Source organism: Bos indicus x Bos taurus, chromosome 17 (assembly GCF_003369695.1).
Source record: "Bos indicus x Bos taurus breed Angus x Brahman F1 hybrid chromosome 17, Bos_hybrid_MaternalHap_v2.0, whole genome shotgun sequence".
NCBI lineage: Eukaryota > Metazoa > Chordata > Mammalia > Artiodactyla > Bovidae > Bos > Bos indicus x Bos taurus.
The window spans coordinates 60646796-60666594 of NC_040092.1; the positions used below are offsets into that span (position 1 = coordinate 60646796).

Genomic DNA, 19799 nt, shown 5'->3' on the forward strand with positions numbered 1-19799 from the left:
CTGAGATTTCTGTCTCTGATTTACTTTTATTGGACTGTTAAGTCAAAGAAAAGAAAAAACCTGCTACAGGCCAATTTTATTAACTTTAAGAAGGAAGGAACAAAAAGTAGGAAAAGCAAAGAACTCAATGACGTATAAACCAATGGGTTCTTGTTCTAACTCTTGGTATTGTTCACTAATCTGTGTGTGTGTGTGTGTGTGAACTTGAAGAATCCAGTCACATACCCACTACAAATTCCCCAATCAAAACAAGTATTAGGAATTTTAAAAGTAACTGAAGTAGCTTAGTGTGGTGGCAGCAGCAAGGGTAAATACTTCTGGAAATGTCAAATGGAGATGACACGCAATTCCAAGTGTAGCATCTGCCATCTGATTTGGGGTAAGTCGCTAAACTACTAAAATCTGATTTCAGGCCAGTTCCTAAACTACTGTAAGCGTGGGTCATCATCTGCAAAATAGCAACCAAACACACAGTATCCTGGCCTTCTGGTGTCAGACTTACACAAAATAGCATATGCAGAAACCGTAGCATGGTGCCTGACACAGAGTAGGGTTCAATAAATGCTGGTATTTTTCATCTCTCCAATAAAATCCTCAGGTGCGGGGCGGAGGGCTGCCGTGGCGTCGGGCCCCGGGCCGAGCCGGGGGTGGGGGCTCGGGGAGGCCGTGCGCCCGCGGCCGTGGGCGAGCGTCCGTGCGGCCTGGTCCGGGCCATGTCCGCGTGAGGACGCTACCCATTTTATTAAAAAAAAAAAAAAAATCCTCAGGTGCTATGGGGTCTTCCAACGTGAAAACAGAACGTGAAGATCATGAATTTTGTCTAATTGAAACATGTCCAAATTTTAATGGCGTGTTTCGGGGCTATACAGCCAGTACCGAGGAGCAGAATTATAGCTACTCCACATTCTGTTGTTTACCGAAGAACATGCATGTCTGGCAGGGGGCCAAGCAAGTTCAAAACACAACAGAACTTCAGTGAAGGCAGAACAGAAGGGCCTCAAAACCACAAGGCTTTATGAAATCCGGCCTCCTTCATGAGGAATATCCTCACTTCTAATTTGACTGGTTGGGATATGCCCCATCACCTACCACCCCCACCCCCGACCTCAGCAATAATCCCAATAGTGGCTGTTCTGTGGTCCTTCAAGGCATTTTTCAGTCACTGATGGGGTATCTGTATTCCACCTACCCTCAGAGGATGGATGAGTGAGTCTGATGATTACTTTTGCCACAAAGACCAGCAAGCAAACAACCAGCAAAAGGCAAACATCTTTTTGAGGATGACGTAACGAGCCATTTACAAAAGGAACTTTAAAATAGCTTCTACTCTCAGACTTACCCAATTAAGTCACATTTTCTCTGTAACTTAATGGCTCTGGGCTTTATTCTTACTTCATAAATCACAAGCACAGGCTTGGAAAAATGTTTCCAATTACACCAATCAATACATTTTTATTGACTGTTTACAACTGGCCTCCAGCCGCACCAAGTGCTCTAAGAGCCAAGTGCTTATGCGAGGCCTGAACCATCCACGCTCTGACACCACTCCAGGCTTCGTAAACAAGCTGGGTTCCTCCCCTTGTGGCAACTCACCGCCAGGAACTGGCATTCCAGGGCCCAGCAATCTGGCCCAAGCTTACCTTCCCAGTTACTAGGATCACTTCCCATTTTCCTTTACTCCTGTTGTTCCACCAGGTCGTGTGAGTGTCTGTGTATGTCTACATGTGCATTACTATTTCTTCTCCCAAAATCCCCTCTTTGCGCCCGCATTTGCTAAATAGCTAGCTATTCTCTATGACTCATGTCAAATCCCATCTCTTCCATGGAGTCTTGTTCTCCCACTCTCTTTGAAAGTGCCTTCTTCTTTGAATTGTCTATGGGTTGTGTTATCGCAGCACTAACAGAACACTCAGCTATCAGTACATATGTATCTAGTCTGTAAAGTCCTACAGGATCAAAATCATTACGTGTAGTATTCACTATGGTAACTTTTCTCATATCCGTTGAACGTATAATACTGGTGGAAGACGTTTCACTGGAGGTGAGCCTTTAAGAATAAGAAAGATGAAGTAGGACACAGGACCAAGTTTGACATGGAGCCAGCCTAAGCAAGGGACAGAAATGAGAATGTTCGAGATTCCTCTAGGGAGCAGCAAAGATGTTACCTCTACCTACAGCTTAGACAGTGTGAACTCTAGTAGCGGTTCACTCAGCCCCTCAAACCAACCCCATTCTGTAGGCACTGCATAACCACTGAAGATCTCTGAACAAGACAGCTATTATCAGAACTCCGAGCCACTGGAAACAGTATGAAATGCACAAGAAAAATCCAGTCTGCAAATGAAGAATACCAGAAAGTCACCCATGGCAATAGTCTAGGGAGAAAGGCAATGAGAGCCCGAATTGGGGAACCAGCTTTGGAAGCACAAGAAATATGACCAAGGCAGGATCAAGACATTTAAACAAGAATTATGTGAAGGATTCCAGTCTGAGCAACTCTGTGGATGACAGCTTCATTCATACAGAGTGCAGTAAGTCAGAAAGAGAAAAACAAATATCATATATCAATACATATATATGGAATCTAGAAAAATGGTAGAGAAGAGCCTAGTTTTGGGAATAGAGATGCAGACAGAGAATGGACACGTGGGCACAGGGTGGCAGTGGGAGGGTGGGACGAGCTGGGAGAGTTGGCACTGGCATATATACGCCACCATATGTAAAATTTACCCTGGTGGCTCAGCTGGTAAAGAATCCGCCTGCAATGTGGGAGACCTGGGTTCGATTCCTGGAGAAGGGAATGGCTACACACTCCAGTTATTCTTGCCTGGAGAATTCAATAGATAGAGGAGTCTGGCAGGCTACAGTCCATGGGGTTGCAGAGTTGGACACGACTTTCAGTTTCACTTTCACGCATAAAATAGCTAGCTAGTGGGAAGCTGCTGTATAGCACAGGGAGCTCAGCTCCGTGCTCTGTGATGACCTAGTAGGGTGGGATGGGTCGAGGGGGAAGTCCAAGAGGGAGGGGATATATATATATATATATATATATATATATATATATATATATATACTTAGAGCTGATTCACTTAGTTGTATTGTAAAGCAGTTATACTCCAAAAAAAGAGAAAAGAATACATGCTCCAGTAAATCAACTCCCTGGGTTCAAATCCCAGCTCTACCATGTAAGAGTTGTGTGATTTTTAGACAAGTAGGTTTACCCTCATCTGTAAAGTGGAAAGAATGATTTCATTTAGTTATATGGTTGTAAGACTGAAATATGCTAATACATTTAAAGAGCTTGGAAAAACTAGTACATATAAACTCAATATATACCAGTACCATTCTCATTAAAAAAGAGAGAGAGACAAAGTATTAGGGCAAAAGGTTAATTCCATTTGAAGGTGTTGAGTCTGAGGTCTTGTTAAGACAGTCAGGTGAAGACATCCAAAAGTGAAGTGGGAAGCAGAGCAGGAGCTCCGGGAAAACACTGCAGTGGAAGGCCCACTGCTCATCAGCAGGAAGCTGAGAGCTGGAGCCAGGGAAGCAGAGAAGGCTGCCTGAGCACACAGTGGGAGTGGTGAAACGAGGGCCAAGAACAGGTCGTTTGGTAACGCCTACAACTTGCTGGTGGCGAGAGCAAGATGGAACAGCCAGGAGACAGAAAAGACTAGGAAAGGGTGTAGGGGCCAGGAAGTCAAGTACAGAGCATGATTCTTAGAAAGTGGCGCTAGTGGTAAAGAATCCACCTGTCAACGCAGGAGACGCAAGAGAATCGGGTTTGATCCTTGGGTGGGGAAGATCCACTAGAGGAGGAAATGGCAACCCACTCTAGTATTCTTGCCTGGGAATTTCCATGAACTGAGGACTCTGGCAGGCTATATCCATAGGGTGGCAAAGAGTCATACATGACTGAGTGCATGTGTGTGCACACACACACACACAAACAAATCTAATCACTTACCTTGTGGAATAGATGAAGGTTAAAAGCATAAAGCTCAGTTGAATAGAACATACTGAAAAAAAAAAAGATTATAAATCTAAATTAGCACTGCAAAAACAGTATTTGCAGCCTACTTATTGGTATGCTTAGTTTTATCTGAAAGTTATGGGAACTCAAGTACAAAAACAAATAAATAAGCCAAACAAACACACATTGCTAAACTGACAGAATCATTTAAACTAGTAGGACTTGATCTGTTCTTAATGAAAGATACTCCCAGAGATAAGCTATGATATTTGCTACTCAAGGTAGATCTAAGACCTTCTTTGATTTAAAATTTGGTTATTTAATTTGTTCAGTTTAGGAAAAACTGGTTTGTCCAATGAATATTAGCAAAGAGCACAAATGCAGTAGCATGTAACATATATTTTGGAATAACTCATGTTGATTTTAATAACAAAAGATTCTTTGATATTACAATTACCAAAAGTTGTCTTTGGTATTACAGGGTATGGAACAAAAGCTTAGTTTTTGAGCCTAGCAGTTATTTGCATTGTATAGTCTGCTGCTTCTTAAAATGAAATGATATTACTTTGGGTTTATTTTATTAATAATAGAAAAAAGTGACCTAAATAGTCACATTTTAACCAATGCAGCCAATTACTATACTCAGAAAACAACAGTACCATATATTATAAATCCCAGTTTTAATTCACAATAAAGGGTAAAATGAACTTCAAGTTAAAATTTTTTAAATGGGCAAGAAAGGGGTCACTTTAACATTTGAATTTGATAGCTGTCTCGGCTTCTTTCATCAACTATTATGAATCAGACATAAATAAACAAAGGAGATTAAGTCATAAGTGGATGCTGATGTCTTTTTAAAGAAGAGATACACACGGTCACTACATATAATATGAAACGAAATATTCTTTTCTAATCAAATGAACATTGGCGATGAATTTAGGGACCCCAAATAGTTATGCTTTGCTAGTGGGGAGGCTGAGGAGAGAGCCAGGACAGCCCGCCCTCCGACTTACTTATGAACAGTACAAGGAGGAGACTGAATTTATCCAGGTCGATACTTGGGTTCGAGAACGTGTCGCAGAAGGTTGTGTAGATGATCATGAGGAGCACGCTGCTGCTGACAGCACCAAAAGGAGGCTGCTTTCTCTCCAGCCAGTCCTTGATGTATCTTCGGACAATCTGAAACACAGAGACCAACAGGTCGCCTTTTTTCAGAGGGAGTCGGGTTGGGCATCGCAAAGTGATTCTGACAGCGAAAGATGGGAAGGAAAGAGAACAATTTGGATGAGGGCCACAGTGGATTTCAAAGCTTCCCTGCCACCCTGTTCTTCTTCTGGGGAATTTCACATTTGTAGTGCAGCTTCCACTAGTGTCCATAATGACAGTATATTTTCAACTGCATTCAAATCCATCCTTAATCATGCCAAATGCTCTTTGCTGGCTGTCAGTGAGACATGCCCATTAAGCCTCCCCAAAGTTTATCTCCTCTGCTGATCCTAATGGATGTGTGTAATTATCACAGTCCCCTTTGCCTCAACAGACAACGCCAAGTGTAACTTTGGGAATCTTAAAAATCTGACATCTTCAAGAATTTCAAGACGGTAGATAATCGAAAGTGATCCATGGAACATATTAATATTTAAAATGCCAGCAATGCACCAGAAGTTTTTAATTAAATTATAACTCATGCTTGAAAAGCAAAAGTGCATGTGTTGTGGGAGTTTAAATAATTCAGATGCTGAATATCTAGAGTTTTTGTGAATCCAAAGACAAATGCCATTTGCATGCTTTTAGAATTCTAGAATTAACACTTAAAAATGAATAAACCTGTCCTAACTTTCCTACAAAAAGGTGAGTGAAACATGAAGTTATATGGCAATCCCCTCATATTTTAAAATCAAATCAGATATTTCAACTCAGGACAGCCTGAACACTGGTGATAACTTTAAGTTTGGATCTAAAAGTGAGCCACTCTATTTAAAACCTTTGGCTTTTGAAAGAAGCTGAACAAACCCGATAATGAGGACTAGAGTTGAGACACATTAAGTTCTGAGTCACTCATTATCCTGCATAATTGAACATGAGATTTCACAACAGGCTGAATTACCATGATCCATTAGCAATAATGAGGTCAGGGAACTTCTCCTGACAAGGCTGATGGGGTTCTGTCATCTTCCACTCTGTCACTAAAAAGGCTTAATTCACAATGAGGCATGCCTTCACAGATCCTCAAGAACAAATAAACGACTCTCCAGAGAACCTGCGGGCCGACGGACGGCTATTGGATCAATTTCCTCCCACCTCAAGGACTCAGTAGGTGAAAGAAGTGTTGAAGAAGGTGTTCTGGCAGAAAGCTGACCGGTTGGTAAGAGAAGCAGGGGCAGCACCTTGAAGGGTGGGTGGGACGGGAGGAGAAAGAGGGCTTTATATAGAAATGTCTGTGTTTGTGAAAGTCACTCAGTTGTGTCTGACTCTTTGCGAACCCATGGACTATACAGTCCATGGAATTCTCCAGGCCAGAATACTGGAGTAGGTAGCCTTTCCCTTCTCCAGGGGATCTTCCCAACCCAGGGATCGAACCCAGCTCTCCCACATTGCAGGTGGATTCTTTACCATCTGAGCCACAATAGTGTTAAATATTTTTAAAAAGTACAACTTGGAATTAAAGTTATAGCTGCATTTATTAAAAAATTGTGTTTTGTTTCGTAAAAGCAATTGCAAACCATAAATAACCATAGTAATTTATCTAGTGTTCATTTCTTTCTTTACAATGAAACTATAGTGAGGTATAGAGAAACAGTTCTATTATACAGCATTACAGACTGATGTATCAGAACACACATTTTGGTGCCTGAGGGACTCAGAAAAGCTATGATCAACTTCGATAGCACATTAAAAAGCAGAGACATTACTTTGCCAACAAAGGTCCATCTAGTCAAAGCTATGGTTTTTCCAGTAGTTATGTATGGATGTGAGAGTTGGACTATAAAGAAAGCTGAGCACTGAAGAATTGATGCTTTTGAACTGTGGTGTTGGAGAAGACTTGAGAGTCCCATGGACTCTAAGGAGATCAAACCAGTCCATCCTCAAGGAAATCAGTCCTGAATATTCACTTGAAGGACTGATGCTGAAGCTGAAATTCCAATACTGTGGTCACCTGATGCAAAGAACTGACTCACTGGAAAAGACCCTGATGCTGGGAAAGATTGAGGGCAGGAGGAGAAGGGGCTGACAGAGGATGAGATGGTTGGATGGCATCATTGACTCAATGGATATGAGTTTGAGAAAGCTCTGGGAGTTGGTGATGGACAGGGAGGCCTGGTGTGGTGCAGTCTACGGGGTCGCAAAGAGTCAGACACAACTGAGCAACTGAACTGAACTGAACTGAACTGCGGGACTCAGACGGCCCCATGTTCAGATATATCGCCATGGGGCATGTGTGCCCAGTTGTGTCTGACTCTTTGAGACCCCATGGACAATAATCCACCAGCCTCCCCTATCCATGGGATTTCTCGGGCAAGAATACTGGAATGGATTGCCATTTCCTTCTCCAGGCACCATGGGGGTAGCTGCTTAATGGAAGGTCATAGACGTTTCACTTAAAAGGTCATTCTATAACTTATTGTTCCTACTAGCATTAATGCTGATAACTGCTCTAATCAATGCAACTCAACATCTTTAGGAAATAAAACATGGAAATTACACGGAGTTATTGAAATTAACAGTCTCCACTTTTGTTTTAATATATAATGGTTAAAAACACAGAAGTCCTCTCTCTGCAACAGATTATAGAATGTAGGATCCCAATTCCAAAAGTAAAAGCGTCTTCCCCCACCACCTCTGACAAAATAAACAAATAAATATGAATGAGATGTAACTCACCAATTTAAAAACCAAGACAAACCTGTAATTGTCAATCAACTTTATAAGTTTTAATCTGACTTTAGTCAACCAAATTAGTACCTCTTTCTTCATTACAAAGTACTCAGAGTCTCATAGTATATTACGATTCTTCTAATATGGCAAGAAACAGGGACGCCAAATTCTGCATCCTCCTCACTAACATGCCTTTCCTCTCAACTCTTCATGTTGGACACTGAATCTCAAAATAGAAAACCACTAGAAGGTTGGAAACTGTACAGACTCATAAGTGAAACGATAACCCTAGTGGAAAATAGATTGTTCTTTACTGTTTTTAGTGTTACAGAGATATTTGTCTGTGTTTCTATACTTTACCAGCCTCCATAGGGCGTTTTCATCTTCTAAAATTAAAATCACAAAACACCTTCTTTTGCACTGTGTAGCTGGAAAAGTGTTAAAATATTTCACAAACTACTGGGTGAAGTCGTGTTGATATGCCTCAAATACGGGCTTCGGATATAAACTCCAGGAAACCCAACTTCTCTTACACTTTTGACACAAACATTCTCCACTTGTCAAGAATTCATGTCATTTTAAAATTCTCCAAACCTGTTTGCCTTACACCAGTGTTTAATAACCTTATAGGAAACAAGGCTTTGCTAGAGATAGATGAATGCAACCTGATATAAACCATTCAGAATTCTCTTTGGGGGGGAAAAAAGTCAAAATGAAGTGGAAAAATGCATTCTGGTGAGGTGGCTTGTGGTAACTTTCTTTGGAATCTATACTAATTCATTTTCCCTCATAGCTCACAGAGATGCATTCGCTCAAAATTAAATGATAAATCCTCACTGACTTGCTTGCTTTTCACTATGGAGATAGAAGGGGAAAAAAACTCTTCCATCAGAAGCCTTTTGCTTTTTATTGTCTCACCCTCTGCATTTTGATTTTCTTTACTTTAAATTAAGCACCAGGAAAGGTTAAAACGAAACTTAAATTTTTGAATCCTTGTATTTCTAATAAGCTGAACTGCATGCCAATTACTGCATGATCTCCAAGGTGAACCCCTGGAAAAATAACAGTCTTGGGTGAAGAAGGTTGATATGCAGAGGTAAGTGAGAAGTATAATAGCCATCATTTTGTTTTCTTCATTTTTTTTTTCCAGGGCATTTTCTTGTGTTTTTCTTTCTATTCTGTCTTTACACTTATAAATTGATTTTTGAGTGGGGATGGATGATGGCTGATTTTTCAGGTTAAGTTTGATTTTAAAATTCATTTTTTTTCCAGGTAGTTTTAGATTGTTTCTTCAATTTTTTAGAAGTTTTTTTTTGTGTGTCTTTTATTTAAAAAATTTTTTAAGAGTTCATACAATTAAAAAAAATAATTTATTTATTTTAATTGGAGGCTAATTACTTTACAATACTGTAGTGGTTGAGGTTGCTTTCCACTTACAGTTACTACAAAATATTGACTCTATTTCCCATGTTGTACAGGACATCCTTGAGCCCGTCTTATACCCAATAGTTTGTGCGGTCCACTCCTCAATCTCTGTACTGCTCCGTCCCCATCCCCACTGTAACCTCTTATTTGTTCTCTATATCCTGAGTCTGCCTTTTTTTTTTTAATCTTCAATTTTTAATCCTCTATTCCACTGAATATATATATTTTCAGAAAGTGATTTGTTTCTTCATTAATGTTCTTTTGAAATGTACAGTCAGGGATGTGACATCAAATCCAATTATGTAACATTTATTAAATATTGAGTAGATTCAAACTAATATTACACTTTCTTTAAACAAAAGTGGAAACAGTAATAATAAATGGATTATTTATTTTAAATAGAAGCACCATCGTCGACTTCACTCTCTGAAATTCTTTCCCTCTGCTAACATTTACTTCCATTCTCAGGAACAAGGTTATGCAGATTCTATCCTGCTCGGGTTACAGCTGAAAACAAAGGCACCTGAGAGCCCAAACGGCTTGCATCAAATGCTAAAAAGCTAGTCACAAGGATCATTAGAACTCTCACCTCTCTCTCTTGAGTGAACAATAGTGCAGGGTTTCAAGGTAGACTTTGGAGCTTCTTACTTTGTGATCTTGGGCAAATTCCTTAACTTCCCTGTGCCGCATCTCTAAAATGAATAGGCTAGTAATTGTAGCGAGGACTAAGTGATTAAATAAATATAAAATGCTTTAGAACTAGGGACTGTACATGGTAAATAAGTTCGATGCACGACACTGGATGCTTGGGGCTAGAGCCCTGGGACAACCCAGAGGGATGGTATGCGGAGGGAGGAGAGAGGAGGGTTCAGGATGGGGAACACATGTATACCGGTGGCGGATTCATTTTGATATTTGGCAAAACTAATACAATTATGTAAAGTTTAAAAATAAAATAAAATTAAAAAAAAATAAATAAAAAATAAACACACTTTTATAGACCAAGGTTAAAAAAAAGAAAATAATATTAAAAAAAAAAAAAAAGAACTGTTCTTATTCCCAGGTCCCAGTTTGCTGATGTTCCTATCACAACACTCTTCACCTATATATCCCATTGCATGATATATTAATAAAAGACACTCTTCTCCCAGAGCGATTCAAGTGAAGCAATGAAAACCTAGTATAATTTATAAGTGCAAAATTTTACTAGCATTAATGACATTAACTGCAGCTTCAGCTGGAGATTATTTAATATGAAAAGTCAATCTCAAACTAAGAAACAAAGCATGAATGAGGGACTAGAAAATGCATAAGTGATAAATAATATGCTTTTTTACTATTAACTTATTGAAGTGGGGTTTAGTGTGCTGTTTTAAAATAATATTTTTCAAAGGTAGTGGAAATTCTATTTCATTAGCATTGATTCATAAATCTCTCAAATCTAATGCATAAAATAAGTATTTGTCACAGGCACTTAGATATATTGAAGGCTTTATCAGAAAAGAAGAAACATTACAATAACACACTTAATTTCTTTCTAGAACTGATGGAAGCAAGCAATCTCCCAACCATCTATGGAAAGACTAATCTTATCTCACACACTCATGGCATCTCTGAGCTGGAAGATATTAAACTCTTCGCTCTACAAATGAGGTAAGTGAGACCTAGAAAGCATGTGTATAGTCAGGCAGTGGCAAAGACTGAATTAGACCACACGCGTCAGCGTGTCAGACTGTGCATCAGTGTGTCATACGTCAGACCGCCTGTGACTAATGTGTCAGTCATTCAATAATGATTTCAGTCCAAAAGAAGTATTGTCTGGAGCAAACACGTACACTCAAAAAGCAAACAAAGTCCACTCTAAGAAATGTAAATAAAAAACAGAATGATAAAAGTTTTATCATCATTAAAAGATTAAGGAAAATATTTTCAACTCACCCTTCCTGGTCTTTTGCTTCTCTCTCTAGTTCCCAACATTTATTTAACAGGTAATAATAAAATCTCATTTAAAATGCATATAGAAATCTATGGAAATGTTTACTTTAATATATGGCAACTCTGGTTATAATTGAGAAATGAGGCTGCATTGCCAGGAACCAGTTCCTCTGAAGTAGGACGCTGAGCACTTCTGACGAGGCCCTCAAAGACCGTATCTCGAAGGTTAGGTTGGTCAGTGAGCAAATGAACAGAGATTAAACAGCAGGCAAGATCCCTGGTCTCATGGAGCTCATGTTTGAGGAAATAAATAAAGCAAAAATGACAAACAAACAAGAAGCAGATAATGATCCATACCAAGCAGAGGTTCAAACTGGATAACACGCTAGGGACTGAATGGGTTAGCCTGTGGAGGAAGGGCCTTTCTGAGGAGGTGACAGGTAGGAAGGTGTGCCAAACAGAGGGACAGGCAGGACAGAGGCTGACAGGTTTCAGAAACGGAAGTAAAGTCAGTGAGACCCAAGGGTAATGGCAAGTGGGAGAGTGTCAGGGGAAGTAAAAGGGATTTGAAAGTAGAGGACAGGCTAAAATGATCTCATAAGGAAGCCGAGTAGGATGTCTGGAAAGTGCTGAATGACATTTTAAACGTGGGGTCATGAATTTAAAACAAGATGGGAACCAATGATATATTTCTCTCTAGCAAAGCTGGCTGTTGTTCAGTTGCTCAGTCATGTCCGACTCTTTGTGACCCCATGGACTGCAGCACGCCAGGCTTCCCTGTCCTTCACTATCTCCTGGATTTGCTCAAACGCATGTCCACTGAGTCGGTGATGCCTGGGAAATCCCAGAGGAGCCTAGTGGGCTACAGCCCATGGAATGCAAAAGAGTCCCAAAGAGTTGGACAGGACTAAGTGAAGCCAGAGATCTTGGGAAAATGGCTGGCGGGGCTACTGAGAGGATAAATTCAAAGTTTTCTTCAGCCAAAGTTTTAATACAGTGTACATCCGATTCCTGAAAGGAATTGAAAGTGAAAGTCACTCAGTTGTGTCCAACTCTTTGCAAGCCCACAGTCCACAGAATTCTCCAGGCCAGAATACTGGAGTGGGTAGCCTTTCCTTTCTCCAGCAGATCTTCCCAACCCAGGGATCGAACCCAGCCCTTCTGCACTGCAGGCGGATTCTTCACCAGCTGAGTGTGCTACTAAATACACTTATGCTAGAGCCTCTGCTTCTGGGAAGCTCACGGGTGCTACCTTATTGTCGCTCCTAATACATACGATGAGTCAAGTACGATGGGAGAACCGGAATTTAATCTAGGGCCGGGGTGTCAGAGCGCTGCAGAGGACACCTCTGTCCTGAGTCTTTAGGGGTGAGCAGGAGTTTTCTGCCAGAAAGGAAGGAAACAAGGAGGTAAAGGCATGGAGCAGAGAAGGGGCACACCGCGGGGCAGAAGAGAAGCTGTGAGGCAGATGGTGAAGGCGGATGTGAAGGACACTGACAAGAAGGCTGGGGTCAGACGGGAGGGCTTCGTGGGCCACGCGAGGAGCAGGTGACAGGGAGCTGCACGGGCAGTTTCTGGGGAGAGGAATAACAGAACATGGCTTGTTTTTAGGACTACCCTGGAGACAGTGAAGACACTGGCTGGAGATTGCAAGAGTCCCAGCACAGAGAGCAGTCTGACTGACAGAACCAGCTCAGCTGAGGTCCTCTTCGGGAACTGCTGCTAAGACAGCAGACTCAGGCCAGGGTAGACCTCTCCCGGGCGAGGCGGTGGGTGGGAGTGGGAGGCAGCATGTGACGACTGCTCTTTGCGAGAGGAGAAAAACCGGGCACTCATGTCTCGGGGAGGACCTCTCTGAGGGGTGGGTCTGGCCTGAGATCCCCCTGGGGCAGCACCACAGACAACCCCTCCCTCATCCCACTTGTCTCAGGCTCCCTGCTGTTGATCCCAAGGTTCCCCTCCATTCAACTTCCTGCATGGAAACCTCGGTCTCAGACTTGATTTCCCGGAGAACCTAAGACAGCAGGTCAAGACTACATGTCTATACATGCACCGTTTTTAAATAGCTAGTGCCTCAAAGAATTACTTCCTGTTTCGTATCTACAGGGAATTTGAAAATGATGATGAAACTACAGAACACTTACCTGTATCAGGCTGCATGAGGGAAAGAACTTAAGATGCATCATATTTCATGTGACCCTCACAATAACCCTTTAAGATAGGTACCATTATTACACAATTTGATAAATTATGAACCTGGAGCTAAGGAGATTAAATGACTTGCCCAAGGTCACACAGCAAATAAAAGGCAGGGCTAAGAACCAGAGTCTAGTTGCTCTTAATCCAAGGTCTGGGCTCTTCACCATTCTAATGTATTATTTTGCTAAGACTCACTAGCTTTAGCAGTACATTAAATTCTGTATGCTGTTACCGTGGCTACCTAGGATTAAAACAACAACCTTGTTTTTAAATTTGTATGCTCATAATTGAATTATATACTCATTATCAACCTGTTATAAGAAGTTAGGAATTTCTTCTATGAGTCTAATTCAGTAAGAATAATAAAGGAAACTACATTTTCTAAGATTGAATTTAAAGAGCTAATAGAATTAAATGTGTGTTTTATCAATTACAGCATCACAAGCATGATCACTGCTATCAGAGAAGGCTAAGAAGGTGGTCAAATGCAGGTGCCTGTTCCTCAAATGGTCCTAAATGCTGACACCTTATTGGAAATCAAGGTAATGATTTACTAGATGTTTTCAAGCTAGCAACATAGTTACAATAAGGGATGATAAATTAAAAAATCAAGACTGTATGCAGGTGTCCCTATATATATCTATCTGCAAAGCAGACTGATGTTCATTAAAAAAATAAAAAGATAGGACTATCGTGATTGAAGAAACTTGTGTTTCACAGTCTTAGATTTTTATTTAACCATCTCTTCCCCTGACTAGCTTTTCTCTCAACTGTCCTGACACTACATAAGAATTCACAATTTGATCTATAAAGAAAAAGCTGAGAGAACTGGAGACCTTACCTGTCCAATAATGAGGGGAACCACAACAGTCATAAAAAGCTGAGAAAAAATAGACGTAAAAGGCACAGAAGACGATGAGCCAAGCTGCAAAACAAGAATATAAGAGGAGCTAGAATTACTTTCAATCAGTTATCAAGAATACTGTTTATTAGTGTAATAAATGAATTCTCTCACATGTACCAAAAACTTGGTAGCTATAGACAAAAAGCAAGTGAAGTTACTTTTATTTTCGAAATTTAGCACAAGATAAACTGAGTAGCTTAATATATAATTTTGTATTGTGAGACTAAGATTGAAGAAAAATAACTACTGTTTTGCAATTAACGTATATGGTTTATTACATGTCTGACTCTTTGCGACCCTATGGACTGTAACCTGCCAGTCTCCTCTGTTCATGGGATTCCCCAGGCAAGAATACTGGAGTGGGTTGCCATGCCCTCCTCCAGGGCATCTTTCCCACCCAAGGATCGAACCTTACATCTCCTGCTTTGGCAGCTAGGTTCTTTACCACCAGTGCCACCTGGGAAGCCCTGTTATTAAATACATTTCTGATTGTAAAGTCATTCTGTGTCCATACTGTCTATATTCACATGGCATGATATTTCATCTGTAATCATAGTTTATGTGATTTCTATTTTACCCATCTGCAGATACCTAAGCCAAATAAGTATGTCTCATTATTATCAAGATAACATTTTTATTTATGTAAATGAAATAGTTTGTAACTCCCCTGATCCTCCAAAACAAAGGCAATGAATCTCATATCCTTAAAAATTTATTCTTACACAAAACCTTGGAAATGGGAAATCCTGAGACAACTTATTTTTCAACTTAAAATTTCAATGTACCGCTCCTAAACTGGTATGCCTGAACATTGTTCATAATTCTTGTTTTGACTCCATCCTTGTTTTCTGGTTCCTGCTTTGCTAATGATTGCAGTCTCAGCTTCATAAACATGTTACTGCCGGACCATAAGGCAGCGTTTCTCTGTGAACACAGTCACACGCTCGCATTAACCTCTACTGCCAAGAATTGCTGCCTTCCTATTAACTTTCTTTTTTTAAAAAAAGTCTTTATTGAACCTTTTCCAATACTGCTTCTGTTTTACGTCTTGGTTTTTTGGCCCCAAGGCATTTGGGAGCTTAGCTCCCCGATCAGGGATTGAACCTGCACCCTGCATTAGAAGAACAGGGTCTTAACCACTGGACTGACAGGGAAGTCCGCCTGCTAACTTTCTCATAACTTTCAAACCTGCTTTCTGACAAATAGTAGCTGTTTCATAGACGTTCATCTCTTTCATGAGTCCCTTCTGCAACATCTCCCTGGCCCTTGGAACTTTCTTTCACCTTCCTCTGCAGACCAAACCTCAATTTTCATATTTATCTCAGTTTAGTTAACCTCAGAAATATCTTTTGGAAAACAATTTTTGTGACAGATGTGGAGGCAGTGATGACAGAGGAAAGAGAATGTTAAATAACATAACAAATGTTTAGCTAACTGAAGTCAATAGCTCAGAATGAAGTTACCTGGGAACAGTGTTTTCACTGATTTCTGCATGAACCAGCCCACCAAGATCCTTTCTACACCCTGGTTGGTGCATTTTATGCCTCTGCCCCCCTATCCTTGGCCCCAATCTATATGCACTCTAGAGACCAAGAATATATGCCTTGTCCCCCGGCGGCCTGCATTCACTTAATACTGCCTCCAACACTCACCACTGGCTGTCAGCTTAACTTACAAAAAGTGTAGCCTCCAGCCTTTTCCTCCAGAACCAATATAAACTAAAAAAAAAGCAACCAGAGAAAGTGAAACTGGTGAAGATCACAAAGGATTTGTGGTGTGTTAAATGTTATTGAACTCATGTCTCCTTTGGCTCCTGCGTTGCAGGTGGATTCCTCAACACTAGGGCCACCTGGGAAGCCCCAAATGTTACACAGCTATTAGATGTTTCTTTTTGGGCAAAGCCAAAGTATTAAAAGCTAATGACTCTACCCTATTTTAAAGCAACTATGTCCTTGAAGTGCAAGGTACATAGCAAATAAATATATATTCTCTCCACAAATATTAACCCTAAGGATGCTCCGAGGGCAAGGATTAAAATAAGGAAAAATATATTTTACAAAGAAATTGAGGCACTGGATAAATAGAAAAATAAATTTTAAAGAACAAAGTTTTCAAGTTCAAAGACATTCTGCTCAATCAATGCTTTATCCAGAGGGTTCACAATCTTTGAAGATAGGCAGTGGGGTAGAGGGTGATAACCTGCAAGTAAAAAGTCTCCATTCTTGCCTGGAATCTCATGGGTGATCTCTCTGTTCCTCTTTCTAGAGCAACTTTATTAAGTTATGTAATGTATTTTTAAAATGTTTTCATGAATAATCATATGAAGTTATATTCCCTCTGTCAGCCCAGTGCTTATCCCAGGAACTGGCACAGTGAATATGTTTACAGAAGCAAAAACCCATGCAGAACGAACAGATGAAGTAGTCTGTAAACACGGGGTACTAAAAAGGGACAAACCCTTATTCAAAATCACATCCCACACACACACAAAACTAAAGTACATCTAAAAACTCATTATCCTGCAGCATTACAAAATCAGTTGGTATTATTTTTTTTTCATTTCTTATCATTAGTAATACAACGAATCCTAATGTGCATCTAGTAACTAAGGGCATCTATTCATGACAAGAACCAAGGGAAGAGAGGATCAGCTCACGCAGGCGTGCACATACACAGCAATGATCATGGTGGGCTGTCTTCGATTCTCCTCCACCCTGTCCTTAGCTCCTCAATGCTGCTGTGGAGAGAAGACCTAAAATTGACAGGATCCCTGCAAGCGACTTGTAGTCCTGTTCACTCTTTTTAAAGATTGAAAACTGAGGTCCAGAGAGAAAGTGAAGTCGCTCAGTCATGTTTGACTCTTTGCGACCCCATGGACTGTAGCCCCCAGGCTCCTCCGTCCATGGGATTCTCCAGGCAAGAATACTGAGAAGTCACTTGTAATTAACAGTTCTAATACCTGCATTATGATGTGAAATTGGCAGTGCTTCTCAAACACATGCAGGCGACTCCAGCCAAATCTGCTCTGTGACAGCAGCCAGATTCACACTGGGAGGGCTTGTTAGTTTAACCATAAAGCATTACTGCAGAGCAGCAAAAGATCAAATGAAGAGAAAAGTTAAAAGCTGATTTCATGTACTGAGTCCATTTGGGGGGCGGTTCTTTTTAATCCCAATTCAATCTAAAAGGGAAGTAGAGGAAAACCCATTTCACCTTGGGTGTTGAAGAATATTGTGTGTGTTATTCTCTAGCTCCATCACGTGATAGACCACCTGCATGTTCAGTGTTTGGAAGCCTCTTGTTTCCGGAAGACAGTGGGAAAGGCTTTGGGGTGAGGGGGAGGGTGGGAGGTTGTCCACGATCCCCAAGGTTCCTTTGTCCTCAAAAACACCCTTGATCTCTGATCCACTTGGTTAGGAACATAGGTTAGAGCAGCCCTCCTCTGGGGCCTTGTCAGATCAGAGGCTACAGCAAGCTAGCCAGGGATGTAATTAACAGGGTATACGAAACCAGACGAAGTACGGTGGGGATGCTGGGGAGGAAATCCCGCAGGGTGGCTCCCTTTAGAAGTGGCTCTGACAGGAAGGAAACCTCAGTCCTGGGGTCTACCTTGGCATAAGTCCTTTCTTTTGAATCGGCCACCAGACCTGTGGCTGTGGTCAGTGTGAAGGTGCAGTGGTCCCCGTGGGGAAGCTCTGGGTCTATGAAGTACACCCTGGCAGCCAGAAGAAAGAGTGGGCACCTGCATTTGAGAGCAACACCAGGAAACTACAAGACCCAATCATTTTACATGCAGAGTCGATTTTAACTAAAGCAGAAGGAAATACGTTGTCGGGGCTAGCTGGTTCTTCACATTTTAATGAGGAAACCTCATGTGGTTTCTATTTCAGAGACCAATGTGTTTATAAGAAGCATCAATAATTTTCACGTTTGGATAAGGGCTCGGGATAAGCTGGGGCCAAGCAAGTCTTCTCGGCTTTGCTGAGCCACCTGGCAGGCTTAAAGTTCCTATGTCTCACATTGCCAACGTGTGCTTTGAAATACCGCATGTGAAATAAACAACCCAGACATTGGCTAATTTCTTTCAGGACTATAGTTTTTTTAAAACAGGGAACTCACAATTAGCTTTATTTGTTTTAACTTCATGCTGCAAAGAAACATTTCAGTGAAAATGAAATATGTAGGAATTTAAGACCTTCGTGTTCAATCCTTCAAATAGTTACTGCTGCTTCCTGTGAACTAGAGGCATGTTCTAGGTCCAGGGGCTCCAACAGTGAACAAAAGACCAAACCCATCCTCTCTCCAGGAGCTGCTTTTTCAAAGCTGAGGTCTGTATGTGGATCCACACACACTCCTTTCTATAGGATATCTTCCCCTCACTTACAACTGGAAAAGTTCTAGTCTTTTTTCTAAAAATCATTTCAACCATGACGTCTTTGGAAGTTATTTGCAAACCCTCCTCCCCAAATGCAGACGTGGCTCCTCGTTCTTCGGGGGCTCTGTGTTGCCAATGTATTGCTCAGAATCCTTGGTTGGTCTTGTTTACACATCTGTCTCTCCCAGTAGACCATGTGTTCCTGAAGGTCAGAGACATGGTCTTTTTCATGTTTATATTCTAGGTGCCCAGCAGTGTGACTACTTCTTACATCTAGGGTGGTGGTTTTCAAATGTTAACACACGAGATTCCTTAGCCTCACCTACCAGTTCAGAGTTTCTAATTCAGCACACCTGGGGGAAGGATGAAAGGAGGATGGTGAGAACTTTTCTAACCAGCCCCCCGGTGCTGCTGTGGAGCTGGGGTTCACATGTGAGAACCACCACAAGTTAGTACAGCACGTCGTGCGTGCGATGTGCTCAGTCGTGTCAGACTCTCTGAGACCCCACAGTTGTAGCTTGCCAGCCTCTTCTGTCCATGGGATTCTCCAGGCAAGGATACTGGAGTGGGTATAGACCACAGCCTGCCAGGGCTCCTCTGTCTGTGGGATTCTCCCAGCAAGAACACTGGAGTCGGTTGCCATGCCCTCCTCCATGGGATCTCCCGACCCAGGGATGGAACTTGCATCTCCTGCATTGGCAGGCAGATTTTTTTTTTTTTTAACCACTGAGCCACCTGGGAAGCCACATCGACTGTGCATGGCTCTGAAGCTTAGGGCTGAATGACTTAATACAGTGACCCCTTGAGGTGGGTCTCGTTAGTACCCCCATTTTCACAAGAGGAAACAGTGGGGCAGGACAGTCCAACAGCTTGGTCACCATATCTCCAAAGTGGCAGAGCAGCAATCTCAACCGAGAAGGCTGGCTCCACAGCCTCACACTTAATCCTTAGCTTCTACAGCACAATACTTGGGCCACCTGATGCGAAGAGCTGTCTCGTTTGAAAAGACCCTGATGCTAAAAGATTGAGGCGGGAGGAGAAGGGGACGACAGAGGATGAGATGGTTGGATGGCATCACTGACTCGATGGACATGAGTTTGAGTGAACTCCGGGAG

General features: G+C 41.5%; 1 protein-coding gene across 1 annotated transcript in view; it reads right to left on the minus strand.

The window, feature by feature from the left end:
- Window positions 1–19799, minus strand: part of SLC10A7 (solute carrier family 10 member 7) — a 322736-nt gene that overhangs the window by 40958 nt on the left and 261979 nt on the right. Inside the window, exons 7-9 of the mRNA XM_027567465.1 lie at window positions 14247–14330; window positions 4984–5149; window positions 3965–4016 (exon numbers count right to left, since the gene is read on the minus strand). Of these exons, the coding sequence (XP_027423266.1) occupies window positions 3965–4016; window positions 4984–5149; window positions 14247–14330 (302 nt within the window). The remainder of the gene's footprint in view (window positions 1–3964; window positions 4017–4983; window positions 5150–14246; window positions 14331–19799) is intronic.